The sequence below is a fragment of the Sciurus vulgaris genome, assembly GCF_902686455.1.
Source record: "Sciurus vulgaris genome assembly, chromosome: 5".
Classification (NCBI taxonomy): Eukaryota; Metazoa; Chordata; class Mammalia; order Rodentia; family Sciuridae; genus Sciurus; species Sciurus vulgaris.
This window is the reverse complement of record NC_136465.1, coordinates 108,238,103-108,257,339: the sequence shown is the minus strand read 5'-3', so window position 1 is coordinate 108,257,339 and position 19,237 is coordinate 108,238,103. Positions and strand designations below refer to the sequence as shown.

The 19,237-nt window shown below is 35.7% G+C and overlaps 1 protein-coding gene across 3 annotated transcripts in view; it reads right to left on the bottom strand.

Annotated features, from left to right (window-relative positions):
* The window catches only part of ANO6 (anoctamin 6), a 191,781-nt gene that overhangs the window by 82,274 nt on the left and 90,270 nt on the right, over positions 1-19,237 (bottom strand). For all 3 annotated transcript variants that reach the window (XM_079139568.1, XM_079139569.1, XM_079139567.1), the window contains one exon: positions 11,154-11,282. In XM_079139568.1, coding sequence (XP_078995694.1) covers positions 11,154-11,282 — 129 coding nt within the window. The remainder of the gene's footprint in view (positions 1-11,153; positions 11,283-19,237) is intronic.

The following is a 19,237-nucleotide window of genomic DNA, read 5'->3' as shown; positions in this document are numbered from 1 at the left end:
TGTAGGATTTACACATGCACAAGTAACTGTTCTGACATTTGAAAAATTAGCGTAGAGCTAGCTGTCTACCATGTTAAAAATGAAAGATAATTACTACTGCATATTGGCTGACATAGCCATTGCTCAATAATTATTTGTTGAATAAATGAATATCTGAGGCCATGCAATTTTTAACTACACATTATCTATGAGCCTTGTTGGAAAATCTTCCATACAAGATCTGAAGCTAGCCTATGGTATATGATTTGTATTTGGCAGCAGAAAATGGTTTAACCAGACTTACTGGCTTTAAAAAAAAAAAAAAAAAAAGCCTTGTCATAAATTAAATTGTACTGTAAATTCCTATATCTCCAAGGGAGCAAATTCATCTGCATTGCAATTAGATTTTTTTATAAAGTACTAGAATTTTAGTAAAGCCAAAGTGACTCTAGTCCTTGAGGACTTATGTGCATCACAAGAAATACACACGATTCTATTACTGCTGGAGGAGAATGATGCCAAGGGCTCCAAGAGAAAACGGACAAGAGCGCCTACCACCCTCCAGAAACTGGAATTTTATTTATACTTCTCTTGAGAAATTAATAAAGTTGTCAGAGAAATAAATAATAAAGCAATCAAAATCACAAAGGACAGACTGGCATAATTAAGGCAGTTTTCTGTCCCTAAGCACCTTAGATTACACACTACACATCTCATTTGGCTTAATAAAGTCACTGTTGTAAAGGACTTGCCTGTGAATTGAACAGTAAGAACACTGATTGCCAACACCAATACCTAACATTTTCTTCATGGCACCTAGCTTTTTCAGTGTCAAAGGCAGGAGGTGCAATAACTAAGACGTAAAACTGCAGTGTATACTGTAGTGATAAAGTACAAATTGGTTGATACTAATGAAATATGCACAGATTAATTTCAAATGTTCTTACAGCTCTGTTAGGCAAAGTACTGATGACTATCATTTTACTTTCAATTTGCTAATCTTTGTTAATCCTATAACCATGCATAAGAAATAAGTCCCAGGTACTTAATTTGTGCAAAAAATTACTACTTACTTTATGGGCTATTTTATTAGTTATGCGTCATGTGCTCCAGGTTTGGAAAGCAGAATACAGAAATTATTTCACCACAGCTTAATTTAAACTCAAATGTTGGCAACAAAACATTTCCTGTTAGTGGATCAATATGATCAGGAATGTACTCAGGTGGGAAAGTGTGTCCAGTAGGGGACAGATCATTTTAAATTATAAGCACTTAAACATTTAAAATGACATCTTAAATAGATGGAAGCATAGAATGGAAGTGAATATTTAGATTTACTTTTTAAATTAACATTTTTGGTGTATTTACAAATAAATACTTACTGTGGATAATTTGGAAGCAAATTTTTAAGGAAGAAAATCACTGTAATCTACTGCTAAGATAGCTACTGAAAACATTTTAGATAAACTTATGAATAAAATAAGCAACTTATCTGCTTATAAGAACAACTTGGAGAACTCTCCCAAAATGTGGATTCTTGGGCCCCTCCTCAGGAGATCCTGATTCAGAGGGGTGGGATGGGTCCAGGACAGTCTAGTTTTAACAAGCAGCTGGATGACTCTTATCAGACAAGTGTAAGGAGTACACAAGAAGCTATTCTTTTGTGATTCTTTTTCTCCTTTGCAGGTTTTCCATATGAGATTTTGGTAGAGTTGATTTTTGCCAATCCTGCACCCTTTTACATATGATCTTTGAAAAGGTGAGACACAGGTGACACAGCAGTAGGACAAATGATGGTCTATTTATTTAAACCCAAGGTTAGACCTCATGAGGAACCATCTGGAAAAAAGTGTTCTCTTCTCTTCATCTTTGTGAATATGTTGCTAAGGTTCCCCAGTGAATTGAAATGGAATAATCAGATTTTACTTCTGGAGATTTCACTGCCCTCTATTTTTAAGGTCTGAGCCCAGGGATATTTCCCATTTTGGAAATAAGCAACAAGATTTGGATTTGTTGCTTTTGGGCCGAGTACTCAAAAATAAAACCAAACATGCTGACACCAGCAACACATTTTGTAGCTGTAATTTGAAACTGTTGATTCTAATTTAATTTATTTCTTTTGGCCTCCAACCTTAGTATATTCAAGTAGCGATAACACACAAGGAAAAATGCAAAGATGAGCTGCTTGCATTCATCTAAAATATTAAGGAGTCAAAGCTAGACCTGATTTCACTCCCTATAATGAAAGTCAGAACATCTATCAAGTTACCCGGGAAGGTGAAACCACACAACACTGGTTGCTATAATCTCCTCTCAGTCTATCCTAATGTGAGCCTCAATTTTCTAATTCATGGACTGTGGCAATATGTCAATCTCAGGAAATTCTGTGCAGTGTTCTGATTCCTCATAGTTTTCTATCTCCTCCTTTGCCATCCCCTTTTTTTTTAATATTGAGAAGTTAAGCCAATTTTCATTCTGTGCAGTCATGCCATCTCCTTTAGCAGGTTCTGTGGGATCTTCCAGATCACTGCATTTCTTCTGAATAACTAGTTGTATTTGTATTATATTGAAACTCTCAATCATGTCCTTGATAATATCCTCTGATTTTCTTATGTAAGTTGGAAACTCAGAGAAAACTTTGTAACTGACCTTTAGCTTCTGAACAAGATATTATGGTTTATAATAAATAATTTTATTAGGAAGTATACTTCATTTTATTTTTCTTGCTTTATACTTCATCCTGATTTACTCATCTAATTACTTTTATTTTTTATATATTTCTATAAGTGACTTCAAAGATTTTTCTTTACTTTCCTAATATTTCTTTATTTTAATTGAAAGTTAAAAATTCTATAAATATTTATCATTTAAAACACGTTCTTTAAAAATAGGTATACACTGTGGAAGACTAAATTGAGCTAATATGCATTACACAAATTCTGTGTGCAGTAAGAACACTTAAGATCTAATCTTCAAGCGATTTTCAACAAGACAGTACATTAGCTATAGTGACCATGCTATAAAATAGATCTTTTGAACTTATTCCTTCCAGCTGAAATGTTGTATTCTTTGAACAACACCTCCCCAACCCCTCTCCTTTCACCATCCCCTTGTAACCACCATTTTATTCTCTACATCTATTAGTTTAACAATTTGTGTACTCCACAAATAAATATCAAATACTTCAATAACTTATAAATATTTAATGTAGTATTAGCATAGAGAGCAAATAACCATGAAAATTATATGCATTTTCAAGGCCAGTAAGAATCAATTTTTGAGTTATTTATATTATTAGTTACTACCTTAGTCACAAATAGCCATAAGCAGTCAGCCTTTCATATCCATGGGTTCTGCATCAACAAATTCAACCAAATGAATATGGAAAATATTGAGAAAAAAACTATCTGTACTAAATGTGTACAGATGTTTTTCCTCATCATTATTCCCTAAACTACACAGGATAACAACTTATTTACACAGGATTTACACTGTATTAGTTATAACACATAATCCAGAGATAGTTTAAAGTATATGGGAGGATTTGCATAGGTCACATACAAATACTGTGCCATTTTATATAGGGACTTAAGTATCCTCAGATTGTGGATTCACAGGGATCATGGAACCAATTACTTGTGCATACCAAGGAACAACATACTTGTACATAAGACTTAATGAAGAGCTGGGTACAGTGGCGCACACCTGTAATCCGAGCAGCTTGGGAAGATTAGACAGGAGGATTCCAAGTTCAAAGCCAGTGCAACTTAGGGAGGCCCTGAGCAACATAGTGAACTTGTTTCAAAATAAAAAATAAAATAGGGCTGGGGATGTGGCTCAGTGGATAAGCGCCCTGAGTTTGATCCCCAGTACCCCCAGAAAAACAAAAACAAAAACAAAAACCATACCACAAACAGAAAACAAAAACCCAAACCTGATAAAGCCTAAAACTTAATTATAAAAACTCCTAGCAATCTAGGATCAAAAAAGAACCCTTTTAACTTCTTAAGAGAAATCTAAAAAATTTACAACAAGTGTGACATTTAAGGAAATTTTGTGAACATTCCCATTAAATCAAGAACAATATAATGGTGATTTCTCTGTGTGGCTGGTTTTGTTCTAGAGATTTTAACCACTGCAATTAGACAAGAAAGAAGTATCGGATGGTGAAGGACAACAAAACTGTCATCATTTGTAGATAAGATGGTCTTCATCTGAAAAAAACTTAAAAGCGGCATTGGAAATGATAAGAACTAAAAAGAGTTTATCAACAGACTTCTTCTTTAACAAGCAACCATAAGCCATAAACTGCAACAGGAAATGTTTTTTGATAACAGCAACAGAATTTTAAAATAATTAAGAAAAGTTAATAAAAAGGTATGAGATCTTCATGGACATAATTATAAACGTTATAAGATAAAACACCTCATTAAATGGAATAATGTACTATGTTCATCATATTAAAATTTTCTGATAAAGTTTTAAACATTTTCAAAGAGATCTCATTCAGTTTCTAAGCAAACAATTTGGCCTTACACTGACTAATATGAAATAATGAACAATTTTTAAAGCTCATAGGATCTAAAACCAATTAGTTGTCTCACAGTATTTGCAAATGTGGGTAAAATCATATTTAGTTATAGAATAAGCTTGATAACTAATTTCTTTAAAATTCCTTATTCTATTTTTTTCGATGCTATGGTGAATGGGGTAGTTTTCATAATTTCTCTTTCTGAGGATTCCTCACTTATGTATAAAAATGCATTGGATTTATGAGCATTGATCTTGTAACCTGCCACTTTACTGAATTCACTTATGAGTTCTAACAGTTTTCTGGTGGAGTTTCCTGGTTCCTCTTAGTATATAATCATATCATCCGCAAATAGGGATAGTTTGAGTTCTTCTTTTCCTATTCGTATTCCTTTAATTTCCTTGGTCTGTCTAATTGCTCTGGCTAGAGTCTCAAGAACGATATTGAATAGGAGTGGTGAAAGAGGGCATCCCTGTCTTGTTCCAGTTTTTAGGGGGAATGCTTTCAGTTTTTCACCGTTTAGAATGATATTAGCCATGGGCTTAGCATAGATGGCCTTTACAATGTTAAGGAATGTTCCCACTATCCCTATTTTTTCTAGTGTTTTGAGCATGAAGGGGTGTTGTATTTTATCAAATGCTTTTTCTGCATCTATTGAAATAATCATGTGGTTCTTGACTTTAAGTCTATTGATATGGTGAATTACATTTATTGATTTCCGGATGTTGAACCAACCTTGCATCCCTGGGATAAAACCCACTTGATCGTGGTGCACGCGAATCAATCTCACAAAAGAGGTAAAAGACCTCTACAATGAGAACTACAGAACACTAAAGAAAGAAATCGAAGAAAACCTTAGAAGATGGAAAGATCTCCCATGTTCTTGGATAGGCCGAATTAATATTGTCAAAATGGCCATACTACCAAAAGTGCTATACAGATTCAATGCAATCCCAATTAAAATCCCAATGACGTACCTTACAGAAATAGAGCAAGCAATCATGAAATTCATCTGGAAGAATAAGAAACCCAGAATAGCTAAAGCAATCCTTCGCAGGAAAAATGAAGCAGGGGGTATCGCAATACCCGAACTTCAACTTTATTACAAAGCAATAGTAACAAAGACGGCATGGTACTGGTACCAAAATAGACAGGTAGATCAATGGTACAGAATAGAGGACACGGACACAAACCCAAATAAATACAACTTTCTAATACTAGACAAAGGCGCCAAAAATATGCAATGGAGAAAAGATAGCCTCTTCAACAAATGGTGCTGGGAGAATTGGAAATCCATATGCAACAGAATGAAACTAAACCCATATCTCTCACCCTGCACAAAACTCAACTCAAAATGGATTAAGGACCTTGGAATCAGACCGGAGACTCTGCAGATTATAGAAGAAAAAGTAGGTCCCGATCTTCAACATGTCGGCCTAGGACCAGACTTCCTCAACAGGACTCCCATAGCACAAGAAATAAAAGCAAGAATCAATAACTGGGATAGATTCAAACTAAAAAGCTTTCTCTCAGCAAAGGAAACTATCAGTAATGTGAAGAAAGAGCCTACAGAGTGGGAGAATATCTTTGCCAATCATACTTCAGATAGAGCACTAATCTCCAGAATCTATAAAGAACTCAAAAAACTCTACACCAAGAATACAAATAATCCAATCAACAAATGGGCTAAGGAAATGAACAGACACTTCACAGAAGAAGATGTACAAGCAATCAATAAACATATGAAAAAATGTTCAATATCTCTAGTAATAAGAGAAATGCAAATCAAAACCACCCTAAGATTCCATCTCACCCCAATTAGAATGGCGATTATCAAAAATACAAGCAACAGGTGTTGGCGAGGATGTGGGGAGAAAGGTACACTCATACATTGCTGCTGGGGCTGCAAATTAGTACAGCCACTCTGGAAAGCAGTGTGGAGATTCCTTAGAAAACTTGGAATGGACCCTCCATTTGACCCAGCTATCCCACTCCTTGGCCTATACCCAAAGGATCTAAAATCAGCATACTACAGAGATACAGCCACATCAATGTTCATAGCTGCTCAATTCACAATAGCCAGACTATAGAACCAACCTAGATGCCCTTCAATTGACGAGTGGATAAAGAAACTGTGGTATATATACACAATGGAATATTACTCAGCCATAAAGAATGACAAAATTATGGCATTTGCAGGCAAATGGATGAAATTGGAGAATATCATGCTAAGTGAGATAAGCCAATCTCAAAAAGACAAGGGACGAATGATATCGCTAATAAGTGGAGGATGACACATAATGGGGGGGAGGGAAGGGTTAGTGTTAGGGTTAGAGTTAGGGTTAGGGAGGGGGGCAAGTATGGAGGAAGAAAGTACTGTATAGAGGGTAAAGAGGGGTGGGAGGGGTGGGGGGAAGGGGAAAAAAAATAACAGAATGAATCAAACAACATTACTGTATGTGGATTTATGATTACACAAATGGTATGCCTTTGCGCCATGTACAAACAGAGAGGCAACATGTATCCCATTTGTTTACAATAAAATAAAAAAAAAAAATTCCTTATTCTACATTCTCTGAGTCAGAGCCTCCTACCATACACTAAAGAATTCTTAAGGCCAGATAAGAATACACATGTATACTTCCATATACAACCTTTTCCTCAACTTCAAGGATATAAAGTTTCCATCAACTTTTAGGAATGGATTAAAACTCATATCCAGAACTACTTACATTTTTTTTTTTTTTTGAGCTGTCTAGAACCCTCCACCTTTTTTTACCATCATCTGAATTATACTGCTACATGGTCATGAACACATCTGTCTGAAGGCTGGTGTCAGACAAAATAAAATCCAAAATAGATCAATTCTGCCCCTTGTTAACAGTTCTAGCAAAAGGAAGTTTGAAGAAACAAACAACTACTAACAAAATTGTTCAGAGTTGGAGAAATACACAGGGATTTGTCTTATTTAAAACATCTTTGCTCTGAACAGTATGGCTCAAGCAGAGTTAGCTACATTTATCATGTACTGTGCCAGACACTGCTGACTGCTATAAACAGCCATTCTTCCCTTATTTATTACAAAGAAAAGGCTGAATGTTTTTCAGATACTGGATGATCAGGTGATTCAAGAGATAAATTAGACCAGTCTTGATTAGTCTATGATAAAAAGGCAACTCCATTCATCTTACCAGCATAGTTCCTTGGTATACACAGGGATTGAGTTGTGTGAACAACAAACTTCATGGATGTGCAAGTGTCTGATATAAAATTTGCATATAACCTATACACATTCTCCTACATATTTTAAATCATCTCTAGATTATGAGTGATGCCTAATACAATGTAAATGGTTGTTATACTGTATTGTTCAGGGAAAATGACAAGAAAAAGCATTTATATGTGTTTAGTATAGATGTCATTTTTTTCTCTGAATATTTTCTATCAGCAGTTTAATCTGTGGATGCAGAGCTAACAGACATGAAGGACCAATTGTGATAGACTTAGGAATAAACTACAATAGACAATGAATTGTAAAGGAATGTCTGCTAAGGGCCCTTCTTGAGGAGTTACCTGTCTTTAAAAGGGGGAGGCATGAGAAAGGATGTCCTCTCTTTCTGCCTGTGGCTACCTAGAGTTGTAGTAGCCAACTTAGAATTTCAAATGAAGTCAATTTAGGAAGAGCCAACATACTGAGGATGGCAGGGCAAAAGGATAGAATGGCCTCATTAAGCCAATAAATTATCTAGCCTAGAGAGTGCTCTATATCCAGACTATTTGTTAAATGAGAACAAAATTATTTTCTTTTAGTTTTTAAGTGGTTTTGAACTTAGTTTTCATGTGACTTGCAATGAAAAATATCTAGACTCATTCTGTGCCAAGTATAGTATAAACTGGGATGAGTGCTTATGGAAACAGTTTATACTTATCCACAAGAAAAATCTACATAAAAATAAGTTCATGCTATTACAGGAAAGTATAATAGTTTTGAAGTGATTTCACTAACAGAAGGGGACAAAGCTACATGCTATGTGGATGTTTGGCTAGAACAGAATTTTCTCTTGCTCATGAGGAGATAGATATAGCCTTTTAAGCCTCTGTTTATGATTTTGGTGTTTGTGGCCCTATCACTTCTATATTTCTCCAGCCCTAAAACACATTTAACAAGTTTTTCGATGAACCCTGGTGAAGTCAAACTTAGTACTGTTTTAGGAAATCAATATGACTTACACATATTTTTTCTTTCAAAAGAAACAGGAGTTTGAAATTGCCTTCCCTTGGTATTGTCCTAAATCCTCAATAAGCCCTGACAAGGAGTATGATGGAACTTGAAAATGTTTTATGGATTAAAAAAAAAAACGTGATTCCAAAGCTGAGCTTTGAATTTTGGTGGAGTATAAATTAAGTAATATGTACAAATACAAACTGAAACTACTTCAAAGCACAGATCACAAAAACCAACATCAAGGTATATCAATCCATGGATTCAAGAATTGCCAAATTTAATGTTTTTTTTTCCTTCCTATTTATGAGAGTTATCCTGGGACCTATGTTTTTATCTAAAGCAAATGCAGAATTTATTAATAACATAAGTAGCTGTAGGGTCCCTTTACCATGGCAGTAAAGCTCTTGTCTAAAACCAGAATTATTTCCTTTATACTTTAATGGATTTGATCTGTTTAACTTACTTCAGTCTTGATTATGCTCCACTGGCATATGGATGCTTAATGAATATTTTTGATAATAGTGACTACGACTGCACAGAATGTCTTAGTGTCCACAGGAAAAGCACTCTAAGCTATTTTACTCCAGTGATAAAATCGTATAACTGAGAGCCATGCTTTTTTATAACAAGACATTGTTTTAAGCAAGCTTCCAATAAAAGAAGAAGATACATAAATGAACTATTTGATATGTGCTAAAATTTATGAAACATCAACATATGCTATTTTACTTAATCTTAACCATAATCCCATGGACTAGGTATTGGGAATCACATTTTCCTGAATCTAAGATTCCACTGATTATGCGGTGAGCCAGTGTCTTATGTACCAACAATAAAAAACTTGGCCAATAAAATATACCATTTTTAGGATGCAATCTGATTTCAGAGCTGTCAAAATGTAAAACAAAAAAAATTTTTTTTTAAAAAAACACAATATTGATAAGAACATTTTCCTGGTAGCTGTCCTGTCAGAAATAAGGCTTTCCACCTTTCTCAGGTCTAAATGATAGAATGTGAGCACAACAGCTGCAGTTACTTCAAGACCAAGGTGGTGAAGAAGAGTTCTTTCTCCATCTTCTCTCTCATCCTATCTACTACTTGTGTTGATAACCAGGGTGACCCCAAACTACCTGTTGAATTGAGCAGAGCTTCTGTGTTGGCCTGGGTTCATGAATGACAGCAAGGAACAGATCCTACTCCAAACCATATGCCAAATAGGGATGTCACCTTTACTTTTGACATAGAAATAAATCTTTTTATTGTCAAATCATTATCATCTGGAAACCTATTTGTTATAACTAGAATTATTCCAACTAGTACAGTGGCAGAATTAAAAAGTTAAATCAGACTCCAAAGTCTGGGGCTCATTCTGTTCCAACATGTAAATATAAAATTCTGAACTTAAACCCCTCCAAATTTATACACATAAATAAACCAAGACTGATTACTTCATTTTTAAAAAGATTTCTTTGCTTGGTTTATAAAAATTGGCAAAAAAAAAAAAAAATCAATAGACTTAAGATTGTTATATTTCAGGGAGAAAGTACAGAGAGGGACAGTTAAGGTTATGTATGTGTCATAACACATATGTGAGGGTGGAAAAATTAAAGACCAAGGGAATGGTTTCCAAAGTGGGTAAAGTGATGCTTATCAGTGTGCACTCCTTTCGTCCTGTTTGAGTTTAATGCAGTTTGGGTTCAGGTAAAGAAGCCCCAGACAGTTGTTATAAACCTGGCCTACTGCTTTGATATCTCTAGATAAGTACAGCCCTGTTTCTTGAAACAGCTTGAAGCAAAGGAAAGGGAGGAGGAAGCAGCTTGAGTGGGACAGGATGAAAGGGAAGAAAGGAAGATAACAGAAAACACAAATAATCGAGAGCTTGGGTTCTGGATTCAAGACAAGAGTTTGAACTCCAGCTCTACTACTTAGTGGATTAGCACCCATAATCTTGAGTCACTACTGAACCTTTCTTAAGGGTCAATTCTGTCATTCATAAAATGGTGTGATCACAGAACTCAGCTCAAGGTACAATGAGAATTAAATGACAAAAATGCATGCAAAATGCACCTATGACTCCTGAGTGAGCAAACACTCAACGCTAGTTGCTACAATGTTGTCACTGATCATTAGCTTCCTTTTCTACCCACTTGCAAATAGCCAGTTGTGTTTTAATATAAATCTCTTCTTCACAGTAGGAAGTACAATTCCTTCAAAGAAAGTGAGCCTTCAGTATAAAACCAACTGAGGTTAAAAGTCTGAAGAATATGTCTTGAGGGAACAAGAGTACAGAAAAGAATAAAATTATGTTTGGTATGTGATATTTCAACACCAATTTCACTTTATTGTTTACATAAAAATAGCACTTTTTTATTTTATAATATTATAAGGAATAAAAAAGAAAATATAAAAAGATCTTACCCTTTGTTTTTCATTTGTACCCTTTTTATTGGTCTCTTTTCTACTTTCATCTTCATATACTAGAACAAAGTCGATTCTTCTCTGACCATCATTAAAAAAGAGGGAGTCAGATTTGCCATTGAATTCTTCCTGTGTGGAATAACAAAAAAAAAAAAAAAATTATAATTTGGCGGAAAAGTGCGGATTTATAAATGCTATTTTCTAGCTTTAATAGGTTCATCAATCTGCTTATGGAGAAAGAAAAATATATTCATTACTAGTTACTTGACCAAGCAGTTGTGGCCCCATGATCTTTGCAAGCATGGTCCGTTCCTGGTGAGAGGAAGCCTTAGAATCCAGCAGTTCAGTACTATTCTAGTAAATGCATAGAGACACATCAGTATTACATAGATAACACAATCATCCCAGAATTATTACCATCTCATCGAGCAAAGGCCTATGGAGTTTGGAAATGGACAGAGTAAAATGATCTGCCTATCTGAAGGACTGAAGTTTATTTAACAAGAAAAATGAGACAAAATCCTGTTGAAGACAAAACTCTTTCTTCAACTCTGTTGAAGAATTTCATCCTTCCTGTGTTTTATTTTCTAACCTCTGAATCCTTTTCCATGACTTATCTCCAGAACTCACACTTTATAGATGGTATCATTGTTTTACCTTGAGCAAGTGCCAGGAGATGCTTCCATACACACAAAAGTAACACAAGTCATAACTATTTGTCTTCAAATTCACAATGTACCGCCACCCACAGAAAAGATGTCTAAGATTCTTAAAAAGTAGCAACAATAACAAATTAAATCAGTCTTTCACTTATAGCTTGAAAGATTAAACAAAGAAATAATAGCAGAATACAGACCTAATACAATTTAAAACCATCCCTATTTCCATATGGATTTGGACAGAACTGGTTTAATCTGCTCTGAGCAAAGACCTGAGTTTGTGTTCTTGCACAGTCTGTTAGGACGCTTATGTTAATTGTGTTGTTTAAGAATCAGACTGCATTTTAACTGATAAGTAATATTTTAAAAATTTCTTTTCCATTAAAAACTGGTAGGAGATTGCATTTTGCAATCATTTGATGGAACCACTTGTATGTTATGTTCATTAAATGTGATTAATTCGTCTGTGTATTCAGCATCAATTAGCACAAAAATCACATTTTATCACTACCACATCACTTTCTTTTTTTCTTCACACTGTGGAGAAGAGAGATTTTTTGCAACATATATGAAACTAATACTTGTTATTTCTTTTCTCTCTCCTACCAAGGAGTGTGAGAAAGCTTATCACTAGTAACTGAAGTGCCTCCCATTTAACAGGTTAATTCTACCTGCAGAAGGAACACTGCTGAGGTGAGTCATCTCAATATGCTCCCCGACCCCCAGTGTCGCTCTAACCAGGGATTCAAACCACCAACAGTGTGACTCTGCCTTGAGGTTTCTTCTATCAGGACACACTTAGGGTCCAGGAAAACAAACTCATCAAGGTCTTAGGCCAATGCCATTGTCCAGTTCTTCTATTTGCTGTATTAGTCATTTAAAATCATTAAAGTTTCTTTAAAGCCATATAAAAATGTTAAGCCCTGTCTCTGTCATTTTAGCCACAGAGATCTTTAGGCACCTTCAATTTCTCTTCCTTTCAATGAGGATTTTACTGCTGGTGACGATCAGGGAAGTTGGTAGAGGAAAACTGCACGAAGAGATTTAAAAAAGAAAAAAAGAAAGAATAACTTCTCAGAAGGGCAAAGGGAAGTGAGTCAGGGTGGAACTGGTCAGGAAAGTCTGGTCATCATGAAGAGAATTAAAAAGTGTACAAAAAGCAACTTGTTCTCTGTAGCCTTGGGTGGAGTTCTGTAGGAGCTCATTGACATGAAGCTGTGAAGAGCTGGGCATCTGTACATGGCTCCAGGCTCTCTTCCCTTGCCTGGCCATTGCTTGGCAGCACAGGTTGGCAGCTTGCTCCTAAGTAATCTGGTCTGGCTTGTATGCCTCTTGAGTGTGATGTCAGAACATGGCCCTCTGTTTGGAAGAAAACCCCCATGAGTTGGCAAGAGTTGCCTGTGTGAAATAAATACTTCACACTCTGATACAATACTATTATAATTCAACACCAGGGAAAAGAAAACTAAGTTTCCTCCCGCTGTGAAATCCAGGTTTCTCACCTCTTGGCAAAAGACATCCTACTAGGCTCTTGGGAAAAAGGGAGAAACTAAAACTGGACTGGAAAGACTATGCAACAAACAATGGAATTGGTCTAAATAAAAAGATTTATGAACTAAAATATATTGTTAAAAAAAGCTAAATTTTTCAGTAATTATTTTCACTACAGGGCTAACTCATGCATTTGGCCATTAAAATGATGGACAACTAAATTATTCCTTTCTTGAAGTTTAACATTATCTGGAGGAAGTAAAATTTTAATAGTTTCTCAAAATAAACATTGGTAATCTTTAAAGGACTGATAATCTGGAGATGGATTATCCGAGTCTTGGCCTCCACACCTTTTCTTAGTGTCTACTCAAATTTTGATCTTTAGTCTTTTCTACCAAGTCAAAAGGCATCAAGATAAAATAACCAAAAATTTGGAAACTCATTTAATCCTGTTTAGCAGCTTGAATTTAAAAATACTAAAAGAAAAGGTTTAAAATTTATTAAGTAAGATCACTTTAGAGATTAGAGTTTATGTATGGCCACTAACCTTCCCAATGGGAAATTTATTAATTCGTATGCTCATCGGAGTAACCAATTGCTACTCTGAGGGTTCAGGGTAAATGACTTAATACCAAGGCAATAAGCAGAGCCTTTATCTGTTAATATGTCACCCTTTGGGAAAAAATATCAAGCACATTTCTAATCAGTTTGGAAACTATAATGTATGGGTTTATACCCACTGTCCTCCCTGGTCCTCAGGACACCAAATGCCACCAATCTAGTATTTGTTTACTACTTATTGGCAACCTGATCTGATGCTGCACTAAGAGCTAAAGGCCAGACTACCTATATTCAAAGGACTACCTATGGTCATTTGTCATTATATCAAAATAATCCAAAACAACACTGCCAACCACTGCAGAATAGTGACCTGTCCACCTCTGCTTTCAGCTGTTTGGCTTTGACATTTCACACTTGGGTTGAAGAGGAGACAAGCTTAGTGTGAACAGGGGGGCAGCTGACAAGGAGAATTTGGCTGAGTAGGGAGGAAGGAGAATGAACATGAAGGAGGTCAGGTGTGATTTACCCAAGTGATGCCTTCCAGGTCTCCCTCTTCTCAATCTGACTTCACTCATTTTATGTGTGGGTACTCCTACAGCAAAAGAACTTAGAAGTGCAGCTCCTTCGGGACAAATCGGGACAAAATGCACATAGCAAAATTACTCTGCCCAGTACTTTCAAGCTAGTGTGAATCTGAAAACATGAAAAATACAATTTTTGCTGTACGGAAGTACATGTAGGCACCAGAACTGTACCCAGAGTCAGTTGATGCCTCCAGTACTGAAAGACAGTGGTTGAAAAAGATTGTCCTGGTGGACAGAAAAACAAATTTAAAGATGAGAATTTTCCATTAATACATGGTAGGAAATTTTCTCATAAGCAATCTCTGATTGAAATGTGGCACTGGACTTTTCCTTGGACATCATGCTTCAGTTAAATGAAGGGAAAACTTCAGGATGGTGAGGTCTGTCTTCTGGGCAGAGACAGAGTTGCCTGAGTCTAAGTGCCCTGGGGCGCTTGGGGTCATCTTTGTGAGGAAGTCTACCTTACTAAGCATACTCCCAGGGTTCTTGACGTTACAACTTTTGTGAGTCCGTAAAGCAACTTGCTGCTCAACACTTTTCAAGTGCCTTTAACATGGGTCCTCAAACAACCCTGATAGGAACCAAGTCGAAATTTACTACAGAGGAATCTATGCCTATCATTTAAAGTGCTAAACTTAAATTATTTGTCAAAGATCTGGATAAAAAGGTGTTATATTGGAATCTTTGTTAGAACTCTTATTAATGTACAATGGTGTCTGACCCTTGCCTTAGATAATAAGTGATACTAATTCTATCTCTTGAATTTTCAAACAACCTACGAGACTAACAAGTATTCCAGGCTCATTTGGGTTAATGCTATTGACCTTTACACAAGAAAGGTTTATTGTCTAACAATAATAGTTGAGAAATTACACTGTGAAAAATAAATAGAATCAAAATATTCACATAATTAAACAGTAATTGATAAGTGAATGTGAACTAAAGATGTGGCTTTCTTTAGGAAAATAATGTCATTAATTTCAAGAAAACAAAGGAAACAAACTTAAGTCATAAAAGATCTGAACTGAAAATGTGGGATCTTCTATTTTATAGTAAAACTTGAATCTACACACACACAGCAAGTTCTAGGGGGAAAAAATCCAAAGTTTAGAAGGAAAAGTCTTTATGTGGATCTTAGAAAATAGGAAATTATAATTAAATTTTCTTTACATGCCATGCAGTTACGAATGACATATATTCCTAAGTGTTTATCTTAACCAGGGCAGAGTTCAGGGAGATTCAAGGTCTAAATAATAATGAACCTTTTTTTCCCCTTTACACAACTGTGCAAAAGTACTATAGAGATGGAAGACAATACGTCAAATTTTATTTCTTTTATGACAAAAATGTACACTACAATGAAAAATGTCAAGAATTTAGCCAAAATAAGTGTCATGAATTATCAATACGGAAAGTTGACTCTTAAGAGTACAAAGACTAATACTTCAGGAAGCAGGGATGGGGGTTGGTGGAGGAAGTAACACATGTAACAGCGTAAAGAGAAGTACATGGACATGCAGGAGCTTGTTTCTGACCAGACCAGGCATTCAGGAGTGTGCTAATGGCAGAGACAGCAGGGGAAAAAGAGAAGGATTCATCCTGGAGTGAGAACTTCAACTCTCTTTGTGTCAGATATTCCAAAACATCTCTTGTTGGTGGTGACTCTATGATAATAGAGAGGTGTACTCAGGAGTGACCCAGAACGATTTTTATACAAATCACACTGTTTCCTTCCCCACTCTGTTACCTATACTATCCATTTCTGAAGGCCAGTTTCCAGGCTTGCTCCCTTGAGGTCTCTGCTGAGCCTCAGCCTGTAGCCCCTCAGAATACAGAGAGCCCTTTTTTTTCTGATTGAAAAAAATTAATATATGCTCAATACAAAAAAATATTCTGAAGATGCAGAAAAGTATAAAGGGAAAAAATAAAAGTCATATGTAATCCCATCTCCAGAGATGAACTCAGTATAAAAATATTTTGTAGTTCATCTCTTTAGGATTACAAGCTCATACACGCATATTAAGCAAAACAGTACTATGTTATACATACTGTTTTATAAACATCAGAGACATTTTTTCTAGCTTTACATAAAGCTCTGCATCATCGTGTTTGATAGCTGAAATATAATTTAGTTAAACAGTTCCTCCACTGATGAATACAGAAGTTGCTTCCAATTTTCTGCTTTTATAAACACTGCTGCGATGAGCCTTCCTGTACATATGTATATGTGCACGTGTTCAATTACTATTTTGTGAGGCTAAATTCTGGAAGCAGATTTTAAGTGCCATGGCCTTTTCAAACACTTCTGATACACAGGTGTTAAGTCATCATCAAAAATACTTATAAAATCAACACCTCCTCCAGCAGAGTATTAGAGTACCTTGTACCAATCTCTCGAGATTGCAGTCTTTTTCACTTGTCCCAACATCATAGTAAGTGAGGGATGGCACCAACACCTCTTCAAAGGTAAGCACTCAAAGTGAGAATGTGAAGGGAAGGGTTGGAGAGGGTCCTATGCATCCCCAAAAGATGCATGCACCAAACAATATAAATGTGGAAACGGAATGACCTATAACCACTGTGTACTCTGATACACATGTGAGCAGGCTATGTCACCTGCTATGGTATGAAACTAGGAATGCCCCAGGAAAAGCTCATATGTTAGGCAATATTCAGAGGTGAAAAGATTGGATTATGAGAGCTGTAACCTCATCAGTGGATTAATCCATTTGATGGATTAATAATTTGAAGGCAGGGAATATAACTCAGGTGGTTGAGTGCTTACCTGGCATGCAGGAGGCCCAGGGTTCAAACTCTAGCACCACAGAAAAAAAGGTAGTGGATTGGTGGATTAATAATTTAAGAAGACTACCGGGTGGTAACTGTGGGTGGATGGGTGCGGCTAGAGGAGGTAGGTCACTGCGGACATGCCTTTGGGGATTATATTTTGTCCCTGGCTCCTCTTTCTATTTCCCAGCTGACATAAGATAAGCAGCTCCTCTCTGCCATACCCTTCTACCACGATGTCTCTCCTTTGTAGCCAGCTAACCATGGACTGAAACCTCTGAAACCATAAGTCCAAAATAAACTTTTTCTTTTCTAAGTTTCTTTCATCAAAAAGCTAACAAAACAACATAACAGGCTGTGGCCATGGAAAAGAGGTCAGAGAATAATGTACATAGTAATCTTAAAAGACTTTATTTTTACCAAAGTCCTGAAAGGAAAAGAGAGACATATTCTAAGGAATACTCTATCAGTCAGACCTGGCGGTTCAGCAATGCTGATATGTTCTCTGCAAATGTGAATGTTTAACTGGAATGTACTAGGCTAATTTTAGAAGGTCACTACCCCATTGACTGACTTTCCATTAAAAATTACATGGCACCTGTGTAACTACCAAATATCTGTTATGTATTTTTTTAAATTATTTATTTTTTAATTTTTTACAGACTGCATTTTGATTCATTGTACACTTTCTCTAGATTTAGAACCTACCACTTATTTGATTTATAATTTATTTCTGTTGCAAATTAAAATTGGTGTACAAATTCTTTAAAAATCGTCTTAATATTTTATACTGGCAAATACCAACTAATTCCCAAATGGCTGAACTTATTACTTGCAGTCATTTCTTAGTAGGGACAGATGTACTTACTTACCATATCATTAGATTTTATCATGAAAATGCCTTTTCATTGTGTTTGCTGCTGTTACTACACACACAACAAATAGTCACATGCCACTGACCTCCTGATTTGGAATAAGTATTTTGCCATTTTTCCTTCTGTGTTAAATATAACTCTCTAGATTTCTAGTATGAGAACACTGCAGTTTAAACGATGAATAAGGATGAAGATACAATGCCTATGGCATAATTATTATTAAATATTTCCTTCTAGTCCATGCCAAGGAAACAGTACTTTTATTAAGTGGAGTAATTTCTGAACTAGAGTAGAGGATATAGGAAAATAGAACTTTGAAATGATCTTTAAAATAAAACTTCCTTAAAAGGAATTAACCAGGGCTAGGGATGTAGTTCAGCAATAGAATGCTTGCCTAGTACGTGCAAGGTCCTGGATTCAATCCCAACACAGCAAACATACAAACAAAAAACTAGCGTAGATGAAAAAGACTCTTATTGCTGAAAGATGCTAAGTTAGGAGCCTTAGTGAGTATTTTTCCTTAAACTCACAGAGCTGTAATGGGATTTTCATTAACATGGCTTCAATTTCTTTTTCCTTTCCTGTTTTCCTGCGGAACTTCCACTGCTTTAAAGTCTCAATTTAGCTTTCCTTTAAAAAAATAAATTAATTAATGACTGCACAAAAGAAAGAGAACAATGAAGAAAAGCTAGGCTGTACAAAGAAAAGGCAAAGTGAAAATGCCTACAGTGGTTGTTTTTAGACTTTCCTTTTCTAGAGGAAGCTTGTCACCAGTTCACCTTGTTCTCACCTGGCAGGGATAACACTGGTAAAAGAAACATGAGACAGATTAAACTAGAAGATACTCCCAGCAGAGGGTTAGGAAAGAAAAGGTGATAGAGGAAATAATGTAAGTGGTACTAGAGGACATTTGAGGGAGAATGATTATTCTTCTGGAGGCTAAGCTCTGAATGTTTCAGTATCTCATTTGGCTTTACTATCCCTTTATGGATTCAATTTCCATTCATATATATATATATATATATATATATATATATATATATAATTTTTTGAAACTATGAGCATTTTCAGCGTACCACCTCTTGAGGAAGAAGGTTCTGTAGATTTTGAACCTATCACAAGATGGT